Raw genomic sequence first — 21,109 nt, 5'->3', positions numbered from 1 at the left:
AGGGAGAGAGAGAGAGAGAGAAAGAGAGAGTAAGATACAAAGAGAAAGGTGGAGAGAGAGAGAGAGAGAGAGAGAGAACGAACGATCGATTGATACGACTACAAGTTGATGGTGATTACTCCAATTTTCTTCGAGTTAATTATGCTCTATGCCGAGTGTAACGTACATGAAAGATCGATACCATTATAACGATATCAACATCGTTACTACGATCGGAGATACATACATTGGAGGGAGATATTCCCCTATATCCCCTTTCGCCCCACTCTTCTCCGCCGCTCCTATCTTCGAGCAAACTCACCACCACCACGGGCCGATACCATGGATGTTGGGCTAAAGCTTTGGTCCAGGGTGGCGGAGTTTGCATCGAACTACGTTTCGCGAGAAACGCGACAAGACGAACAAATTTATTCGCCGGAAAGAGCCGAAAAACTAACCGAACGTGAGAAAATCTGTCAATTATATAGTGCGGGTAGCAACAATTCTTACGAGTTGTCGTTTTTTTCTTTTTCTAATTAGGACGTGCACCGTATGTATATACGTATATGTATAGAGAAAAGAAACAAGGAAAAAGGAGAAAAGTTAAAAGAGAAATTGAAATTACGATAAGTTGGTGCACTTTGATTCGTGGTTAGCTTTACAACGATGCTAAATTCCTTTCGTTTTTCAAAATTTACCGTGTTCACGTATCCCGTATACGCAATAAGTGACATGCGTCAATCTTAAAAGGTAAGCACCTTTTGACATTGAGCTTTTTATCAAACCTATCGGGTATAAAGATCTAAACATATTAAGTGTCATATCGCTTCAATTACGAAAAAGAAGACGCACGTGTTTCATATTTAATAATAATTGATACGATTCATTTTACACGGATGTAATAGATGTAGAAGAAATTTGGTAATTATAGTTTTGATAGTCGAATCGAATGAAAATTACATTATGAAACAGATCAGTTTCAATAAGAAAAAGAAAAATTCAATTTTTTTAATTTTTATTAATTTTTATAAATTTTTATAAATTTAATTTCATCGGCCCATTTTGAATAATATCGAGCATAAACGGATATTGTTATATCTATTATAGAAATTATTGAAACGAATACGTGTGCGTGTACGCAATGTGTAAATAGTAAATACATACATGGATCGAGAGAAAAATACTTAACGGGACATAATAAGACCTCTCTAATCGTAAGAGAAAAGGATGATTCGATGATCCTGTACACATTTACATTTGCCTCTGCGTTTGTATTTACGTTTACACAATGACGTATATACATGACATAGTTAAATAGCATAAATATTATAAATATTGAACCGTTTGTCGAAAACGAATAAAGGTCCGAACAAACGAAACAAATGGAGCAAACGAGTCGAACATGGTCATGCTCTTCCTTCCTGCGGCACGCTCGTATTGATCGTACTTTACTTGTTGCACGCACACCCAATACCTATCCAGGACCCCGTGCGCATTCCCTAACCCTCTTTGTCTTCATTTTCCATCGGTGAATCTAATTAACGTGCAACCTGCAAATTGCCAGCTGCTAACTGCCGACCGTACAAGCGCTAACCTATCTAATATCGATAGTAATAGCGATACTTGATAGCGGTTTCGATAGTTGCAATTTCTTCGTCTCTCAACCATCGACAATCTACGATCGATTCTTTTTAGATCTTTCTTTCATAAGTACGGCCAGATACCTAAAACGGATATAGTTCTCTTTCTTTTTGGATACACTTGAATATCGAACGCGTCTCGCATGCATTAACGCGCTGCCCTAGTCCTTTCTCCCTCCTTTAATTTCGTAAATCATGTTTCTTTTTCTTCGCCGCAGTACGATTAATCACGTACCACATGCAACATCAACACCTACGACGACCATCAATCGCGTGTATTTCGGTTTTACAGTGAAATAAATTGTGCCACGATATGGCTTGAAAAGCAAATAGCGATTATTCGTATTACACTTACGATCGATAACATGTAATATCTAATCTGAAAGTTATTATAGTAGAAATTAAAATATAATAAGTATAGTTAATGTATAGTTAATGCGATTAGTTGATTAAGCAATATACAGTTACAGCTTGAGAAATCGAACAATGTTAGCAAAGGACTCGGTCTACCATGAACTGTAAAGAAATCGAAAACGATAGAAGATCCGGATATCGAGATGCGGTACATCCTAACGGTTGTCTCATTGGGAGTGCTTCTGGCAACTGTTCGCTGCAGAGAGAATTCAACGAAAAACGTTTTCGGTGAGGAAATGAGCAATTAAGGATAACGATATCGAAGAAATTAATTGTAAAAAGATAAGATCGATGAAATAAGGCCTGTATGTAAATATGTATGTTCGCAACTTGCAGATCAGTGCATCTTTCCCCTTGGCATGGAAGAGGGAAAAATTCCAGATGATGCGATCACCGCTTCTTCTAGCTACGAAACAAAATCCGTGGGCCCCCAAAACGCAAGGTAAATTGTTTTAAATGATCGTTGTCGATAAAGGTAAAATTATGCGTACTATTCGATGCGTTTTACCTTCGAACGACTTAGATTTCTATATAGTTTATATAGTTTAGAGTTCTATATAGTAGACTATAGAGTTTTACGATTCTTTTATCAGCTTCGCATCAGTTTCGTTCCGTTAAACGTAAACACTGCCGGTGGTTGGAATTTAAATAAAATAGGATAAGAGATATTCGGTTGAAAAATAAGATTTAAAACGATATAAATACATACGTATACGCAGTATGATATGGTATGGCACTGTAGCGTAGCAGTCGGTAAGAAAGGGCGATACCGATGTTTGCACGTTTGCAGGATAAGACAAGAGAAGAATGGTGGCGCTTGGTGTCCAAAAGCGCAAATCAGTAGCGCGATAAGAGAATACCTGGAGATCGATCTGACGAAAAATCATCTGATAGCGTGGACCGAAACTCAAGGACGGTTTGGCAACGGTCAAGGTCAGGAGTATGCGGAGGCTTTCTTTCTCGAGTACTGGCGCGACACGAAATGGCATCAATATAGAAACTTGATGGGTGACAGAGTTCGTGTCTGTGTGTGATAAATCGACCGGAAATCGTCTGCATTGCTTCGAATTCAAGCACAGTCGCATCGAATACATAAGTACTTACATACATACTTATATACATATGTATGGGTCGTCGCGAGGAAGGAATTAGAAAAATATAAGAAAGTTACGATATCGTAAGCTTTCGGACGGTTATTCAAAGAAAAACACAGTCCTCTACGCTCTAGTCTGTACTCGAGAGCAAGGCGAGACGTCTCCGGTGACCGTTGATGCTGAGAAACAATGCGACTACCGATATTCCTACGTCGATACACCGATCGAGTGTCGTTCGTTTCAGGTACTACGCGGCAACAGCAACACCTACCTGGTAGAAAAGCAGAAGTTGGACTTACCGTTTGTCGCGAGCAAAGTGCGATTCGTACCTTACAGCCAACATCCCCGGACAGTTTGCATGCGAGTCGAAATTTACGGATGCGTATTGGAACGTGAGCATTTCTATACCGTATATTTTACCGTTTGCCTTATCGTTTAGGCGTTTCGTCATTTCTCGTCTATCGATTCGACACGTTACGATCGTGATAACGTGTACGTATTATAACACATGTACGCACTATACGACCATCAACTATTTTTCTCATCCTTAGAGTATGTCGCGAGTTATAACGCGCCTAAGGGATCGAATCCAGGGCCCGGAGGACGAAACGTTCAGGATGCTTCGTATGACGGTGTGGAGATCGAGCCTCTTGTTCTCGTAAACGGTCTCGGGCAATTGACGGATGGAATATTAGGCGAAATTTCTGAAATTCTCTCCTCTTCGACCAATGCTACGAACTGGATCGGCTGGTCGGATCGTACTACAATCCAGATTATTTTTCGTTTTCAAGAACTACGAGAATTTCAAAATTGCACCGTACACATCGCTCGTATACCACAACTAGACGTCGAGGTTCGTTTTCTTTATTCTTTTTTACAACGAGCTTACATACACATACACAAAATTCAGAATTAAAAAATTCCTTTATAAATATCTTTCCAAAGCTGACAATTTCTTTTATTTTTTTTTCTTAGACATTTTCGCAAATGCGCGTTTGGTTTTCCATCGATGGTGAGAACTATCGATCGGAAGCAGAAAAATCCGAGTGGCCGATCGTTGCTGGATCGCCCGCTGTCGAAACGGTTTTGGTATCGATCCCTTTACAATCTAGGATCGGACAATTCGTAAAAGTGGAATTCAGTCTTGCCGCGAAATGGTTGCTTCTCAGCGAAATCACCTTTTACACTGGTAAGTGTTTAGATAATAGTCATATACGAGTACAAGAATATAGGAAAAATGAAAGAGTTGGACGCGAATTAATAATGCTTTGTTAACCGTATTGACCGCAGGTAGCACAAGTCGATCGAACGATTTGAATATTTTAGCTGATGATCAATCATCGGAAGTTCAGCAAAATCGAAGCGAACAACGAGCAAAATCCAGCAGCTCCGTCATCCACTCGACCATCAACTCCGTGAGTTTGAATGTAACGGATCTTTACCAAATCGACGAAGATGCCTCGATACCGGATGTCTTTCCCGTTGGTACCTCCCAAACGTATATCGGCCTTGTCAGCGGCCTATTGACAGTGTTTGTCCTTTTCTTAACGTGTACAACATTTTTGATCAAACAAAGAGGCCGTAACAAAGTCGCTTTGTTGCAAAAGCATACAGCTCTACTGTGCGACTCATCTGCACCAGGCATTGCGATCTCTCCAAAGGATGTTAAACTCTCGAATTCTATCGTAACCGGATTATCCTTGATTCGCAAACCTATCATTATTTCCCCTTCCGATAACTTGCCTGATCGATCCAATACAGATTTCCAAACGGACGCCAAAGCTGCTGTCGTCGATTCCCACTTCGATAATTCTGATGCCCGTTCCACTCTATACGAGAGAACATACAGTCTGTTCTCCGAAGAAAATCTCGTGGTTGCAAACTCAAACGCGTCCTCCACCTGTACAGCCGAATCATGTTCAGGTGAATCTAACCAACCTTTTCTACACAACAGTTTATATACTTTAACCTATTGATTTCCGCGCCTATTTGTATTATGCATGTGCGTATGCGTACATGATACTATATATATTATTATTACGTATATTACGTCAAATTTCATTTTTCTTCTACCCAATGGAATCCATTTCAGATTTCAAGCGCAAGTCGAGCTTCACGACAAACAAGTATGCGGAAGTGACAATGCCAACGACTATGACATATTCGACGAAAAAAGCGTTTCATCTTCAATCGAGAAACACGAATCAAAGAATCTACGAGGGGTATTATGCGGCAACAGACATTTTAACGGTAGGATGATGGATCAGATGTGTTTATAACAATTCTAATAAAGGTATTATATAGAGATTTTTATATAGATGTATTGTTGTAGATAAAGAGAAGGGAGATCCCGTCGACTATGAGCCCGTTTACACCGCTTCACATTCGCGAGGAAACCGTATGTTTACCAAGTACCATTGATTCCTACAACGTTCAGCGTGTTTCCAGACACAGATTAAGAATTCTAGACAAACTCGGTGAAGGAAATTTCGGTTTGGTAAGAAGAAACAATATCGATGAATTAAACTGTTAGTTTACCAATATGAAATTTAATCGAATACGTATGCTCAATCAGGTTCATTTATGTGAAGCAAAGGGTATCACGAATCCCGAAGTAGGAGCGACTCAAAGTCGGCAAATTGTAATCGTTAGGTCTCTTTGGCGAGGCGTTGTAGATTCTTTAAGGTATGTTACTAATTCCGAAATGTAACGCCGGTTCGAAAAACCTTTCTTTATATTCTTATGGCATTTTGACTTGAGCAATACACAGGTTGGACTTTACGAAGGATATGCATGTTTTGGCGATGCTCCAAAATTCAAACATAGCAAAGATGATGGCCTTGGTAGAAGAGGAACCGTTTGGAGCTATTTTCGAGTTCGGTCGTTTCGGAGATCTCCTTACCTTCTTAGAAAGTCGCGGTGGTAATTTGGACAACAAGGACGATATTAGGTGAGTAAAATATCGTGATTATATATCAATGGTATATTTGTCTTTTCAATTTTCTTTCTATTCTATTATATTCTATTCGCAGCTATGACAACCATTTAAGCTTTATTACCCAAATTGCATCTGGCATGAAGTATTTGGAATCCATGAACATTGCACATTGTGATTTAGCAGCCAGGTAAGTAAATCGAGAAAAAAATGACAGAATCCGTAAAGAAATAAATCGACTTAATCGATCCTCGATATATACGTTGTGTAATATTTTAGGAATTGCATTGTTGGTCAGGATCTGACAATAAAGGTGTCGGATCATGCCATATATTGTAACAAATATGATCATCATTATTTCATCGACGGGCATAATGTAAAAGTTCCTCTTCGTTGGATGGCATGGGAAGCAGTGTTACTGGTAAGCGACTGTTTCTTATTTCCTCTTCATCTTATCTTTACGTTATAGTCATAGCTACGTTTCCTCGTCTTGTGTCCCTCGAGTATATGTTTCTGCTATCGTAACTTCGCTACGGATCCCATTTATTTTCATTTTTGTTTTTCCTCTCAGGGTAAACGTAGTTGCCGAGCCGACGTTTGGTCGTTTGCTGTAACAGTTTGGGAAATTTTTCTAAATTGTAAGGAGATACCATATGCGGATTTAACAGTGGCACAGGTTTTAGAAAACTGTGGCCACTGTTACCAAAGCGAAACGTATATTGGTGGTAATGGACAGCCCGATGACAACAACGACCAAAGGAATCATCATCGAATTCTTTCACAACCCGATCATTGTCCAGATGACCTCTACCGTGTAATGAAAAAATGTTGGAGTACACGAATCGAGGACAGACCCCAGTTTGCGGAAATTCACCTATACCTCGAGAGACTAGCCCTCGATTGAACGTTCGAGATACTCGAGATCGAGTAGCACGGACCAAATGGTTACAATCAGCCAAGAAGCATCCTGTACGTAAATTTCAGCTTTTTATGCTGACTTAACCTGTATTTTCGCTTCATTCATTTCTTTTTTATATCTATTCCTAATGTATATTTCAATCCATCTTAAAAATATCGTAAAACTATTTCTTTCGCCCATTACAAACACCCTTTGTAATCGCTTCAGGATGCTCTGGCCATTAACTTTTAATGCTCAATTAGGTTTATATATAAATCAACTTTTATGCATATAGAAATATACACACACATTCACACTTGTACACACTCACATACATCAAGCGAGAGCGAGAGAGAGAGAGAAAGAGAGAGAGTGAGTGAATGAGTTTCTGCAATCGTGAAACACAAAGCACCATAATAAGAAATCATATTGTCTTGTCCTTCGATTAACTGTAAATGATCGGTTGTAATATGCAAAAACAATCGATGATTCAACATTGCAACCGTGATTCTTTACGTACGAATATTCCAACAGCGAAACAAATAGACATTGCAATTGCGTTACAATTCGAATGTCTAGTACCTCAGCTTGTTTAGCGCCCAATAATGTTACAATACTGCTTATTCTGTATGTGCGAAGAATAAGTTGTTGCATATGAAAAATAAATAAGATTCACCGGTTTGGAAAAACGCGCGGCAAGAGAAATACGTGAATTTGAACGATCGAGCACGCAAACAAATACAGCAGAAATGAACTTTTCAATGGACCGTTAATATTTACTTTTTATCAAAGACAGGCGGAAGATGGTTTGCAAAAAGGGATATTGCATTGTTTCGCATGTATACATGAATAAATTCACGTGCTCGAGTTTTGCATTCGAATGTGTTACGCCGTTACGCTGCAAATATTTGTAGAGTAATAGATAAAACTGCATATCAAAAAGATAGCCAGTAATAGTGGTTTGCGGGCGTTACTACAAACCAAATGGGACAATCAATATCACGAACGTTGTTTCATACAAATTAGACGATACGCGACTTTAAAAAATAATTATCGATCGATTTGCTAACACTTACCGAATATTTTAGGATATTACACCCAAGCATTACCAATCGGATTGTATCCTCACGGGTGAATCGATCGTACTCTCATCGTATCGAGCGTTGATATCTACGCGTACGTTTCTATAGAAGCATAAATTTTTTTAAATGTGCGATTAACATTGATCGACATTTGTAATACAAATCATACGTATCCCATTAAAAATTATATTCTTCATATTTCCAACGTTACGGTAAATAAAAATTGTTATACACTATCTAATAAGCTGTGTCTATTGTTGGTGTTCTAATATATGTAAGACAATACTAAAACAGTTAGAGGGAAAAGCGTATGAGCAATTTCAGACTTCATTGCTAATGGTTTCTATCGGCACCAAAGGGATGATGTTTGTTTCTCGATGAAACTCGTCAAGGGGTTGCTCCCAACGTTCTTCGAAGTAGATTCCCAAGAGAAATTTTGTACCAATTCCTGTGTTAATGGCCCAAGGCAGATGATGCTCGAGATATAGTTTCCTTTGCCTAAAACGCCAAAGAGAAATTCGACTAATTGGACTGGATAAAATCCGGCGAATTGAATAAAAAGAAGATGGAGACAAAACCATCGATCGGTTGCAAGTATCAGGCTCGAGATTCACTCGATGAATTTACCTTGGACGCAACCGGAACGCTCCAAATATCGCTCCGCTGAAACACATTGGTAATCGTAATTGTAACGCTTCTACCCACTTGACCGTCACTTCTCCAAGCATCGTGGTTGGCATTAGAAGCAGAGCATGATAAATATCGTGTGTTTCTCGATATCGTTGCATTACATATGCTAATTCAGTATCTTCAACAAATCTGACCGCAGGTCTAGTATCGGGGGACACGTTCTGTAACAGACCAATATTTTTGTTCCAATTTGCAGAAACGCGCTAACAATTTCAGTATATGATATAATTTGTAAGAAACGACCAATCGATTGGTGTGATCGTCGTCTACGTATATCTCTATCGAATCGAATCGAATCGAATCGAGTGGAGTCAAGTCGAAAGAGCTTACGTTAACGTCCAAAAAATCGCAATAGATCCTGCCAAGGGTTCCTTGTGGTAATCGTCTTAGCGCGGAAAAATCAATCGTAGACGAGGATATACGTGGTTTCCTGGCAAGAATGCGAGATCCCTCGGAGGTTGCGAGCATTTTTCGATGACAGTAGGAAAGAGCGTCGGTACCGGTCGTTTCTGCCAAGCATGCGATCATGTCGCCGCGAAAAGGATCAACGAATGAGATCGCGGCTGCACCGGCCGCCAAAATTGCACGTTGCACCGGCGAAAGAGATACACGATGTTTCGCGTAATCCATCGTGAAGGATGACGAGCAGCCAGAGCTGCTGAATAATCTTCGAAGTGGCCAGCCTGAAACTGACGGAGGACTGAATGAGAATCGATCGTGTTTCTTTTCTCCAGAAATTAAATTTATTCACTATAAAATATACTTTTGTACACGTGCATTATTAATGATAGTATATTGCACCTTCGAGATTTCGAAGTACGTATGTACAAGTTGTATTTCACAAGGTAAAGGTGATACGCTATGGCGCGCAACATCTTATTATTCATTTCTTCTATCCGGTAACGGTCTTATCGCTTTGGTATAGAATCTTATATCTTATTTATGACTATTACTATAGTTTGTCACGCTTGCTGCTCTTCCCCTATTCCCATTTCGTTCCCTCTTTTTCCGGCTCCCAAAAGCTTTACAATTCCACAACAAAGAGGACACGTGACACGTGTCGCACACTAACACAGATACAAAACACTAATACAGAGAAACAATATGATGGGCTCGAGGAAGCGAGAGCAACGGAGAGAGAGAGGAAGAGAAGAACAGAAAGAGCCGCGGCGACACATGGCACGATTTCGTTGCTTTGTACATCGATCATACAGCTTGCACTTTATTTGTCGTTTGGTCATCGAAAAGCGGAGAATATTTTGGTTCGGTCGATTCCTTCCTTCGAAAGGTTACCCAAGTGTAAACCAAGCTACCGACGACACTTAAATTCAATCCTACGAAATTTAACCACGTAAATATGTAGTCACCACCGATCATCATTCCGAGATAAGTAACGCATATATTTTTCAAACATCCGATTATCGTGGTGGTCAACGCAGAGTTATAAAGTGTGCAAAGTATCATGCTGTAGGACAATACAAAACCCATCACACATGAAAGGCCAAACTGTACAAGAAAGAACACATTGTTCCAATGTGGAAATTCTATGATAGAATGCATGTCTTCCATCCAGTAGGCAATGCTAATCGCTGGGACAATCATAAACAATGAATTATAGTACATCAGTCCGTATTTTCCTAGTTCCTTCGAGTCCAATTTCTTCTTCATGTAGACACCGTTGGCGGCCGTAAAAAAATCGTTCAATAGGATAAAAAGATAGCCCTCCAAATTAAAAGCAAGATCATTTAACGCAGCTACCACTGCCCCGACCATCATCATGTATACGCTCAACTGAACGGAAACACGCGCCCTTACTCCGAGAATATAGTATTCAGCGATCATCGTCATAAGAATGCTAAATCGTCTAAGGGCGGTGAACATTGGAAGGCTCAGCTGTTTCGTACCACCTAATCCAAAGATCATGTTGCCGATGTAAATGATCGGTAATGGCCATATCTTGACACACGTTGTTACTTCTAGGTTAGGAAATTCAACGTAGCGCAACTTCTTTGCTGCGAAAAGTAACATAATGGTAGCCAACATTTGTCCTATGCCGAGCATTTGAAACGATGGAAATTCGAACGACGTCAGCACTGTCTTATTTACAACTGTGATCATAAATGAAGATAACCCGTAAAATAGGGCAGAACCGACCCTCGCGAACATCACATTTTTATGACTCCACGGCATACCGATCAAAATTGATAATATTCTCTTACTCTCTTCTTTTTTTCTTACTTTCTCTCCTTCCCTTCTCTTTTCTCTGCGTTCCAATCACAACTTTTATATTACTAATATGCCAAATTTATATCAAATTTCATAAAACATACACTGGTATAACCTTATCATCCTTCTATCGGTTTTCTATTTCTCCTTTTGTGCTGCACACGTCGCCAACGAAGATTCCACTATCCTACTGGTTCATTCAGTATTATTAACAGTAGTAGTATTAACATTAAGTGTTCATTACTTAATGTTACTGAATACCATTAAGATTTGTTTATAAAACGTAAAGTACACACACGAGTGCTTCTTTTTCCTCTAATTATTCTTTAAGCGTGTTGACGTAATATTTTATCTTCCGCTATTCCTATTTCTATTTCTACCACAGTTTGCACTACTCTTCGTTTATCGTTGTCGTTGGCATATACAAATTTTGTATCTCGCTTTTCCTTCTGCTTGTCTTCTAATCTATTATCTTTGTTCTCAAAATGAATCTCAGTATATATACCTAGTATACTTGCATACATACGTATATCGTATTTAATTCTTTTATATGAAGATTAAGAATTTCTGCTTTGCAAGATTTTTATCAAATTCCTTTTATAATTTATTTCATTTATAATAATGAATACATTGTTATTCATTTAATTTTCAGCCTGTTATTAACTAATTTGTTATAAATATCATTCATCGATTAATAATACTATTATACATATTTATCACATGTACAAAGTTTTGATGGTAGGAACACGATACTAATGAGCCATCTTATAATTAAAGGAGATGAAAAAGAGAAAAATATATATTTTATATGTTAGTAAATATGTAACTCATTCGATCATGAATACTAAGAAATGAGACTTGCTTACAAGGATTTTGAACATGAAGCGCTATCTTGCGATCGAGTTCCTCTAAAATTCGATCATACGCTGATACGTTTAGGATTTCATTTCAGAGTCTCTTTCATTCGGTCCAACTAGACCGAGCATGATCCGAGCTCTCGTTCAGTGTAATGAGTTTCTATTCGATTATTTAAGCAAGCGTAGACTGTAATAGTCTAGTAAAATTATTTAAAGTTTCAGCGCAATGTGTTTTTGTTCAAAGCTTTCTTACGTAACGCGAACTAAAAGTTGTAAAAACAAAAATATATCATGATGTAAGTTAAACATTTGATTTTAAGGAAACCTTAAAGCATTTTACTTGCCTTTTTTCGTTATTGGTTACATTATAATCGATAACCAACTGGTTCCCATGTTATTTTCAGGATAGAAAAAAGGAAACACTGACGATTTTATACGACGTATTTTTATCATGTTATTTATTTTTTGCTCAATCAGGATCTCCCGTAACATATGTCTATCATCGTTGAAACTGTCTATCGCTCCAGTATGTGTGTTCACTTTTTTCCAATATTATTAAGCCTTCAATATTTTGTTACTTTTTCTGACAAATTATCCTAGTATTCTACCGAGGCTACATCAAGCGTAAAGAAATTATCCCGTACACAGAAATACCGATGTTTATTAGACACAAAAAATGTCAAAAATCAGAAGATATCACCTAACTTTGTTACATCGTTTGATCACCAAAAGCCTACCCAATGTGTAGATATAACGAACAATGAAAAGCAAAAGAATTTATATATACAAAATAAACAAGAATGGCAGTGTATAAAATTAGATTCTGGCAAACTTCGAAAACATTGTTTCATGTTATCTAAGATACGGTTAACATGTAAGAGAAACTAATATCTTTAACAAAAACATTGATATTTTATATGATAATTTGTTTGAATAGAAAAAATGAAGAATCAAATCATTATTTTTAGCTTTGGTAGTTGTAACAACCATGGCTGGATATGCATTAGCACCAGGGCCTTTCGATGCTTTTACATTTGTCGCATGTTCTATGGGTACTGGATTAGTGTCTGCAACAGCAAATGCTATCAATCAATTTTTTGAAGTTCCGTTTGATGCACAGATGTCAAGAACAAAGAACAGAGTGTTGGTTAGAGGTTACTTAACGTATGTAGGATATAGTTTCAATTGCAGAAGCATCCAGATTCTTTAGCTTAGAACTAGTGTTATATCTATAACAGAATTTTTCTAGTAGACCCGGCCATGCAATAATGTTTGCAACGGTATCTGGCTTCAGTGGATTATTATTATTATATACCCAAGTTAATGGATTAACAGCTACTTTGGGAGCAGCTAATCTGCTACTGTACACTCTTATTTACACTCCTATGAAACGCATTAGTATTCTAAATACTTGGGTGGGTTCCATAGGTAAGTATATTATGATACTTTTGCTATTGTATTTAAATGTTTTTCACTATACTAACTGAGATTACATATCAACTGTTATTTAGTTGGAGCCATACCACCATTAATGGGTTGGGCATCTTGTGTTGGCAATATAATATCTCCAGGTGCTTGGATAATGTCTGGTCTATTATATGCATGGCAGTTTCCTCATTTCAATGCTTTATCATGGAATTTGAGGCCGGATTATTCACGTGCCGGTTATAGAATGATGGCAGTCACGAATCCAAAGCTTTGTCGTAAAACAGCATTACGTTATACCGCTGCATTAATGGGTCTTTGTTATTTAGCACCAGTTTGTGATGTAACAAATTATTGGTTTGCCTTGTTATCGACACCACTTAATGCATATTTTCTTTACCTTGGTATGTCAAAAACATATTTATACTGATATTTTGAAAAAAAGAAAAGGAAGAGGAATGAAAGTAAATTTAACTTTGTGTTTTCTCTTTTCTAGCTTGGGAATTTCACAAGCACTCTGATAGTAAAAGTTCTCGCAAACTGTTTCATTTTTCATTGATTCATTTACCTGTTCTTATAGTTCTTATGCTTATAAATAAGAAACAGTGGTATAGTGATGACAATGGACGGAGAGATATGATACCTTCCGAAGAAAAAGGCGATATTTACACAGTTTTAATGAAAACGATTGCATCGACATTTTCGAGCACTTAATAAACTACCTTGAAATTTACGTCATGATACTATAGGAATCATAATAAGCTGTAAGTTGTATATAAAGATGACTTTATAACACTTAATGAAGCAATTTGTAGTATAATTTGTGAATAATAGCAGTTATCATAACTGTGATCATGTATAAAAATCAATACAAGAGTCACAAAATATGATTATGTACATGTAGTAGTGTATATATTTATTTATTTATTTAATTTTTGTTTTTATAACTTAAAATATTATACAGTGTCATATTTTATCTTGAATAGCTTTCCGTTTCGCAGCAAATTCTATCGCCATTTGTCTTCTAGTTTTAGTTAAATTTCTGTGTCCGGCACAATCCAGATTTTCTGTGAAACATTTGTTTCTACAGCACTGTCGGCATAATTTATGAACACATTTGTGACTCTACGGGAGAAAACGTAACGACGAGATTAATAAATTTTATTCGAATTGATAACAAAAGATTATGTTTAAAATAAAGTTTTGCAAACCACTGGATTTGGACAATCGCAACACAAATCAGATCCTCTTTTCACAATGATAGCTGGTCTGTTGGGGCGGCGCGCTATTCGTTTGAGCTTCTTCAAGCGTTTTCGTGATATCTCATTTCCTTCTTCGTCTCTAAATTTTCTCTTGACCGTTTCATTTTGCTACAAAAATTGAATATCGAAATAATAATAATAAATAAATAAAACAATTATATCATATGATAAGGGAAAGGAAGAAAAGAATAATAGGGATAGGGATACAGATAGAAATAGAAATAGGAATAGAAATAGAAATAGAAATAGAAGTAGGGATAGGAAAAAGGAAAAGGAAATTGTTTGTGATAGAATAGTGGAAACCAACCGTTTCGATCTTTTCAATTTCTAGCTTTTGTATATTCTCCTCTGGAAGATGACGTATATATGGTTGGCACAACCAGGGAGGTAGTTTTAAATTATGATCTGGAATATAGAATGCAAGTAAGTAACAACGGTCTTACTTTGGTGGTATATCACGATAGTGTAATTAAAAATACAAAGGAAAAGTGTATACACAGCCAGAAGGAAAGTGGATGTATATATGCCATACAAATGAAGAATAATGTATATAATGGAATATAATATAATCGAATATAGTGGTAGAGCCTACGAACCGGACATTTCTTCCTGCCAAATTAAACGACCTTCGTGATAAGGCAGATACCGATCCCTCAAAGCGTATACGACGTTTCTGAAGGATTCCATGGTAGAGTTTCGGGCCAAATTTTCTCTCTCTTCTTTATTTTCTGCTAAACAAAGTCTACTCTCTAGTTAAAAGAACGCTGAATGCATAAGTCGATTTGTAATTTCGAAAATTACTTATATAATATACATAGAGATTGAAAATAAACAGAAGCTACAAATAATTGATTTTTCATACGTACGTGTGTTGGAACAATTTAAAAAGATGACCACGAATGTAAGAAGGAGGGGCTGGGTAGCGTTCCACCAAATCTAAATATTCAAGAGCTGGCTCCCAACTAGGTGGATAACAAGCTTCGAATATGTACGGATTGTAAAGGTTGCCCTCTGCTGACATTACACCATGAACACCGGTTTCCTCTATACATCTTTCGATATCTTGCAGACACTGTATGTTACCATTCGCAAATACTGGAATTGTGACGGCCTGTCTGAACGTTTGAAATAACAAGAAATAACAACTTACTGGAAGATACACGCCAAATGAAGATACGAAGAGTAATTGTTAATCATACCTGACGGCTTTGATGTGATCCCAAGACGCGATACCGGTTAACGGACCTTTTTGTTCCCGAGTTCGTCCGTGCACGGTAAGTAATCGTGCCCCAGCGGTCTCGAGCATTTGCGCGTACTTAACAGTTTTATCGATCTCCGCAAATACACGAAGCTTACAAGTAACTGGCACACGGAGACTTTTGCTCAAAGTACTTACTGTAATAGTTTGTAAGGAGAAAATAAATTGGAGATGTAACGTTATATTTAAGATTCATGTTACGAACCGATTCGTCGAAGCAAGTCCCAATCGTCTTGAAGGAAAGCACCATAACGACCACGTTTCGCGATAGCTTGAGGACAACCAATGTTTATATCCACTGCATCGCAGTACGGTTCTGCCAAAAGTGCTGCCTCTAATAGCGTATTCGGATCGTTGCCACAAAACTACAATAAATGAGATCAATGCGAATATGTGTTAAAGATTAAAGTGGAGAGAGAGAGAGATGTGAATCGTATACCTGGACGATTAATGGGCGATCTTCGACAGTACTGGTAAGAGCCTCTCGTCGATATTTCGGATCTCGACAGAACACGGAAGAATGAAGCATTGGCGTGTAACAAAGGTGGGCACCATGACGACGACTTAACAACCTCCAGGCTAATTCGCTTGCGTCGACCATTGGTGCAACTACGTATCGTGGAGAACTTAATACATTTTCCCAAATATTCGTCTCAGATGTAGCAGAATCTGTGGCGAGTTGATCGGACGTGTTTACTGAAACTGATGACATCTACAAAAATATACGATCATGAGTACATAAGAGAAGGTAATTCATGAATTTTTCAATTTAAGCGAGCAGCATGAGTTTTGTTGATTCTGTTCTTACGATATGGAAACGATTACTCACTTACGGTACTCACTTTATGATGTTTAAATCTAGGATGAAAGATGTGGTGCATTCACACAACTATTCCCCCCGTTTCTTCCCCATTTTCTCTACCATATTCCCTTTTCACATTTAAGTTTGCCAAGAAAAGAACATGGCGGTTTTAGAGTTTACTGCTTATCGCGTATTAGAGCCGTTTTAAGCCGAAGAAGCAGCGGAGGAAACGATCGGAGTAATCAATCAATACGATGGATTTCACATTTCCCGTGAAAATGAAACGGGTCGCGAGCGACTTGTGAAGACGACAAAGGGCGCGGCACAGATGACGATGATGACGACGATGATGAACAAATGGAACGGTTGGAGAAGCCGGAATACGACGACAGAGAAGAATGCGTCGATCGTGGTGTCGCAGGTTTCGATAATTCCGATTCCAAAATAGGAGACAGCTTGATAGATTGCGTCATTTGCGATTTGATTTTGGCTGTTTGTCCTCTTCGAAAAAGAGTTCGCGTGTTCGATCTCCTATATGTCGTGGATTCTCCCAGCATTTTCTGTGATCGGACCAAGTTCCGATACTGTTGTAAGTCCAATGAATCGGATTCTGTGATTGACGGTGAACGATGCAACGCATGAGCTTTCGAATAAGATCGTCGTGCTGATGTCGCTGCTGTTGCGTCAGTCGCCAGCGTTTCGAACGGAACGATGAACGAAGAAGAGGCCGTGGCTGTGTGGAAGAGTGACGATGATGACGACGACGATGACCACGATGGCACCGTTGCCACCGTGTCCTTGATCGTCGTTAGATTCCGATTGCGATTGCGATTCCGATTGAAATCGGTAGTATCAATTTCCTTGGACTTTGGTGTCTGCGACGTGTTGGTCGCATCCAACGACTGCTGTCGATTCTTCCTTTTCTTCCTGCACCTTCTTCTCCTTTTTCCTTTACTTAGATAGGTCCGCAGAAATCTTGCTATTCTTTCAACGGTTTCGCACGAGTTTGTGGAAACGCGCACCACCTGGTCGGACGTATCGTCACAACTGGATCGTTTTTTGGATTCCAACACGTTCGGCCTGCCGTTTGCCGTACAGCAATGCATAGTTAATGGCGAATTGAGCGCGGCGAAGCAACAAAAGACAGGTGACGGTGTCGATAAACCAGCGGTGGTAGCGTTACAATCTCGAGACATCGTAGATTGTTCGGTATTGGTTGCTGCCGATGGCGATGGCGACGCGTCCGCGACCGTCGAAATGTCCATGGCCGACGTGCTTTCATCGAATCGCGATGATTCCAGCTTGTACGCCGAGAAACAAAGTCGGAAATTTTTCTTTTCGTTTTCTCGATCGGAGTAAGAGGACCGAGTTGAAGGAGATTTTCCTTCGAGAGGTTCGTTTCGGCTGTCGTTTATACCGCGACGCGAACATGAGTTTGCATTATTCGTAAAGGGTGATACTAGAGGATGAGGGGCAGAAATGAACTCGCAGAAGCCGTGTCGTACCCTTGTACTCGTAGACTCGGCAACTATTTGCTGCACGGTTATCGTGGAAGCGTCATCCGTAACTGTTGTTGGCTGATTGGTGAGTGTAGCGGCGGTAGTAGTAGTAGTAGCGGCGGTGATGGTGGTGTTTGTGGAAGTAGAGGTGGTGGAGGCAGCGGCAGCGGCCGCAGCCGCGGCAGCAGTGGCGGCTGCAGCGATCGCGACGGCGGCAGCGACAGAATTCTTCTCCCTTTTTTTTCGTACGTATTCGTAGGTGGTTAATCCGAGACAGGCGATGTAACCGTGAAAAAAGCATAAATGAAGTAAAAGTATTGCTACGATCGCCGAGAGAATTCCAATGGCGGAAATGGCAATTATAAGAGTGGTGTCCGAGGCAGGAACAATAAAGGGAATGACGGGATCGGTTGTGTTATTCTCCATTGTCAGATTTGAGAGTCGATCGAAGAATAAAGAGGAGGACAATTCGATGACGGAAAGACCAGTAACGAACAGGCTTGCTAGAATAGCGGAAATCAAACAAACTAGAAAAGCGCGATAGTTTCTAGCTCCGATGCAATTGTTGAGCCATTTGCAGTGATGATCGAATCGAACGATGCATTTGTTGCAAATCGAACAATGTTTCGTCCTCTTGCTTTCGGTGTTTATGTTGCAAAGATGACATCTACCGTCCTCGATCACGTGCGAGTGTTTCTCTCGGTCGAATTCCGGTAAAACCTTGTTCGTTGGCTGAGATCTGACGCGTGGGTCCGCCGGGTCCAATAAAAGTACCGCCAAATGAGAGCAAATATGCGTAAAAAAGATAGCAGCTATCGCGATCGAAAAAACCGGACGTAAATTCGGTTCGAGAAGCGGCGTCAGTACCGCGAACGTATTTACCACAATAATTAAGATCACCACCCAGCCGGTCACTTGTTGGGGATGCAACGGAAGCTCAAGTCCATGCACGCGTCTAAACTTTCTGCGTTCCGGTCTCATCAACGTATTGCTTTGCCCCGAGCACCATTTCGATAGAATATCGTTCGTAATTCTACTTCCTTCGTTTCGCATAACGTAACGAGATCGTTTGTAAATACTTGCATCCGCTGCTAAATTATCCTCGAATCTGTCACTTTTCTCCCTTCGTCGTCGTATTCGTCGTTTTCGTCATCGTCGTTGTCGTCGTCGTCGTCGTCCTCGTCCTTGTCCTCGTCCTCGTCGACGACGACGATAAAGATAACGTCTTCCTTCCAGCTTTAATTTTTCTCATCCTCCTTACATCTTCCATTTTCTCATCGCTCTTCCTACTCTTCACTCACCGTTTTTTCTTTGATTCCTCGTCGTGTCATGTCCTCTCGAATTGTTCTTGTTTCTTTCTTGTCCTTTGTCCTATCGATTTTAAAAAATTTGCCTCTTACTTTAATTTTGATTCTGTTTTCTTACTTTTGATTCATCGTGGTCGTCTACGATCCTGCAGTACATGACAAGGCCCACTTGTCGAGAAACTAGATTCCACATCGTGCGACTCTTCTCGAGAATTCTCGGTAAAACTCGGTTTATGCCCCTTTCGATGGAACGCGCGGTTTGAATCGATATTCGCATAGCAACCTAACAAACCTGTGTAAACCAGCCAAAACGTACGTCTTAGATTTTTCATGGATATCGTCGTAAAATACAATTACCTCTTTCCGATAATTTAAATGTTTCCGATTCTTGTTCTAGAAATGCGACTTGCGTATCTACGTATAGATACCAACAACGTATTCGCATATTTTTTGCCAGCCACTTCTGCCTTTCAAACGCCAGCGTCCTTTCTAATATCTCTTTTCTCTTTTTTATATCATGTACTGCATTCGCTGTATTTATTCGTTTACAGACTCGCATATTTCAAAGCTTCAAAGTTGACAAATTTTGAAACAGCAAGATAACACGTTCATTTTCGCTATAAAAGCAGTCTCGAGGAGCTTGTTCAATTTTGTGTTTTCTTCCAGCCGTATATCGTCTCTCATAGTCATAGTTTCTTACAAGTTAATGTCTAAAATTGTAATAAATAGGCAGTGTCATTGGTTCATTCTGCGGTAATACATATGTATGTAAAAATGCGTGGCGAGCAGATGATACGATTCTCCATACCAATCACTATATGGTTGTATAAAAAGATACATGTAAAGTATTTTAAAAAAGAAGTGGCTTGCGTTACATGACACTTGATGTGAAATTTCCGTTGTTACGCATTTCATTTGGTATAGAATGATTTAATGTCACTACGATCTGTGTGCGTCACTTTTACGGGACAAATAAAATTTGATATGTTTATGACTTTTTCACAAGTTTATATTTTCTGTAATACAATATTCTATAATTTTCTGTAATAAAATATGATATCGTTGCAAATGTTAACCCTTTCACGACTTTATTATCGTTATTATATCGTTATTATTATTATCGTTGTTATTATCATTATTATCCTGATTCTTCCAACGTGGGTGGTAATCTCAACTTCTACATATGTCTTCCCTTTTAATGATATATCTACATATTAACATAGATATAAAATCGTACAACTGTTGAATTAAAACTTTCCCGATTTTGATTGACACACACATCCGCGCGCATGCACGCAGCTTGTGTCATATAACGAAATTAGAATTTTCCCTAGCCCGTACTACATGTTTTCTTTTTTTGTACGTTGTACATTAGATTCTCTACTTGAATTCTTGAGCTTTTATTGTTTCGATATTCGATCACGTACTGTTATATATTTGTTGACTAAACAACGAACTACGCTATTGTCAAAATAAAATATACATATGTATGGACTAACCTTACTCTTAATTCCCAGCTGTGAGGTTAGTCGTCAAGTTTTGTCAATATTAACGCACGATGTAAAGGTACTCGTAGAGCAAAGTATACTTTCTTCTTGTTGCACAATAACCGTATATGTAAATAAGTTCGTCACTTGACAATATTCTAATAATAATTTTGTGATTTGTTTCGACGTACCACCTTGAATGATGCCAAGTGTTTCGAATACCAAGTTATGCTAGTTTTCAAACACATTATCGA

General features: G+C 38.8%; 4 protein-coding genes across 30 annotated transcripts; 2 read left to right on the top strand and 2 right to left on the bottom strand.

The window, feature by feature from the left end:
- Positions 1-73: 73 nt before the first annotated feature.
- LOC126869171 (discoidin domain-containing receptor 2-like) lies at positions 74-8,286 on the top strand. 5 transcript variants are annotated; one of them, XM_050625383.1, is made up of 16 exons: positions 77-442; positions 520-729; positions 2,084-2,261; positions 2,370-2,475; positions 2,824-3,049; positions 3,372-3,519; positions 3,679-3,980; positions 4,103-4,316; positions 4,418-5,050; positions 5,220-5,377; positions 5,460-5,624; positions 5,703-5,812; positions 5,898-6,077; positions 6,160-6,252; positions 6,342-6,483; positions 6,634-8,286. In XM_050625383.1, the coding sequence occupies exons 3-16, from the start codon at positions 2,177-2,179 to the stop codon at positions 6,964-6,966; spliced, it is 2,895 nt and encodes a 964-aa protein (XP_050481340.1). In that variant the 5' UTR covers positions 77-442; positions 520-729; positions 2,084-2,176; the 3' UTR covers positions 6,967-8,286. The 5 variants fall into 5 exon arrangements, with proteins under 5 accessions (XP_050481356.1, XP_050481347.1, XP_050481340.1 ...); XM_050625390.1 differs by having other exon boundaries at positions 76-729; positions 2,090-2,261; XM_050625374.1 differs by having other exon boundaries at positions 77-729.
- On the bottom strand, positions 8,213-11,795 carry LOC126869683 (ubiquinone biosynthesis protein COQ4 homolog, mitochondrial-like). Of its 6 annotated transcripts, none has more exons than XM_050626543.1 (5): positions 11,063-11,790; positions 9,534-9,799; positions 9,063-9,421; positions 8,670-8,893; positions 8,213-8,540 (listed from the first exon to the last, which is right to left on the bottom strand). In XM_050626543.1, exons 3-5 carry the CDS (start codon positions 9,360-9,362, stop codon positions 8,363-8,365), a joined length of 702 nt encoding a protein of 233 aa, XP_050482500.1. In that variant the 5' UTR covers positions 9,363-9,421; positions 9,534-9,799; positions 11,063-11,790; the 3' UTR covers positions 8,213-8,362. The 6 variants fall into 6 exon arrangements, with proteins under 6 accessions (XP_050482500.1, XP_050482517.1, XP_050482534.1 ...); XM_050626560.1 differs by having other exon boundaries at positions 11,074-11,790; XM_050626577.1 differs by lacking the exon at positions 9,534-9,799 and having other exon boundaries at positions 10,661-11,795.
- A 77-nt stretch (positions 11,796-11,872) lies between these two features.
- On the top strand, positions 11,873-15,363 carry LOC126869471 (protoheme IX farnesyltransferase, mitochondrial). 5 transcript variants are annotated; one of them, XM_050626084.1, is made up of 9 exons: positions 11,873-12,111; positions 12,220-12,341; positions 12,416-12,689; positions 12,784-12,979; positions 13,065-13,243; positions 13,327-13,644; positions 13,737-14,004; positions 14,834-14,925; positions 15,003-15,363. In XM_050626084.1, exons 2-7 carry the CDS (start codon positions 12,267-12,269, stop codon positions 13,952-13,954), a joined length of 1,260 nt encoding a protein of 419 aa, XP_050482041.1. In that variant the 5' UTR covers positions 11,873-12,111; positions 12,220-12,266; the 3' UTR covers positions 13,955-14,004; positions 14,834-14,925; positions 15,003-15,363. The 5 variants fall into 5 exon arrangements, with proteins under 5 accessions (XP_050482041.1, XP_050482023.1, XP_050482048.1 ...); XM_050626066.1 differs by having other exon boundaries at positions 14,834-15,093; XM_050626091.1 differs by lacking the exons at positions 14,834-14,925; positions 15,003-15,363 and adding an exon at positions 14,269-14,458.
- LOC126869242 (tRNA-dihydrouridine(16/17) synthase [NAD(P)(+)]-like) lies at positions 14,145-21,012 on the bottom strand. 14 transcript variants are annotated; one of them, XM_050625567.1, is made up of 12 exons: positions 20,868-21,007; positions 19,487-20,409; positions 19,141-19,432; positions 18,068-18,292; positions 16,200-16,472; positions 15,966-16,125; positions 15,702-15,897; positions 15,369-15,617; positions 15,099-15,244; positions 14,810-14,907; positions 14,452-14,610; positions 14,145-14,365 (listed from the first exon to the last, which is right to left on the bottom strand). In XM_050625567.1, the coding sequence occupies exons 3-12, from the start codon at positions 19,144-19,146 to the stop codon at positions 14,207-14,209; spliced, it is 1,671 nt and encodes a 556-aa protein (XP_050481524.1). In that variant the 5' UTR covers positions 19,147-19,432; positions 19,487-20,409; positions 20,868-21,007; the 3' UTR covers positions 14,145-14,206. The 14 variants fall into 14 exon arrangements, 13 of the variants coding, with proteins under 13 accessions (XP_050481524.1, XP_050481556.1, XP_050481473.1 ...); XM_050625599.1 differs by having other exon boundaries at positions 18,068-18,296; positions 19,363-19,432; XM_050625516.1 differs by having other exon boundaries at positions 18,068-19,432; positions 19,487-19,660; positions 19,726-20,409.
- Positions 21,013-21,109: the final 97 nt, after the last annotated feature.

This window comes from Bombus huntii, chromosome 1 (genome assembly GCF_024542735.1).
Source record: "Bombus huntii isolate Logan2020A chromosome 1, iyBomHunt1.1, whole genome shotgun sequence".
Classification (NCBI taxonomy): domain Eukaryota; kingdom Metazoa; phylum Arthropoda; class Insecta; order Hymenoptera; family Apidae; genus Bombus; species Bombus huntii.
Note: the sequence above shows the minus strand (reverse complement) of the source record. Positions and strands in the feature narration are given on the sequence as shown.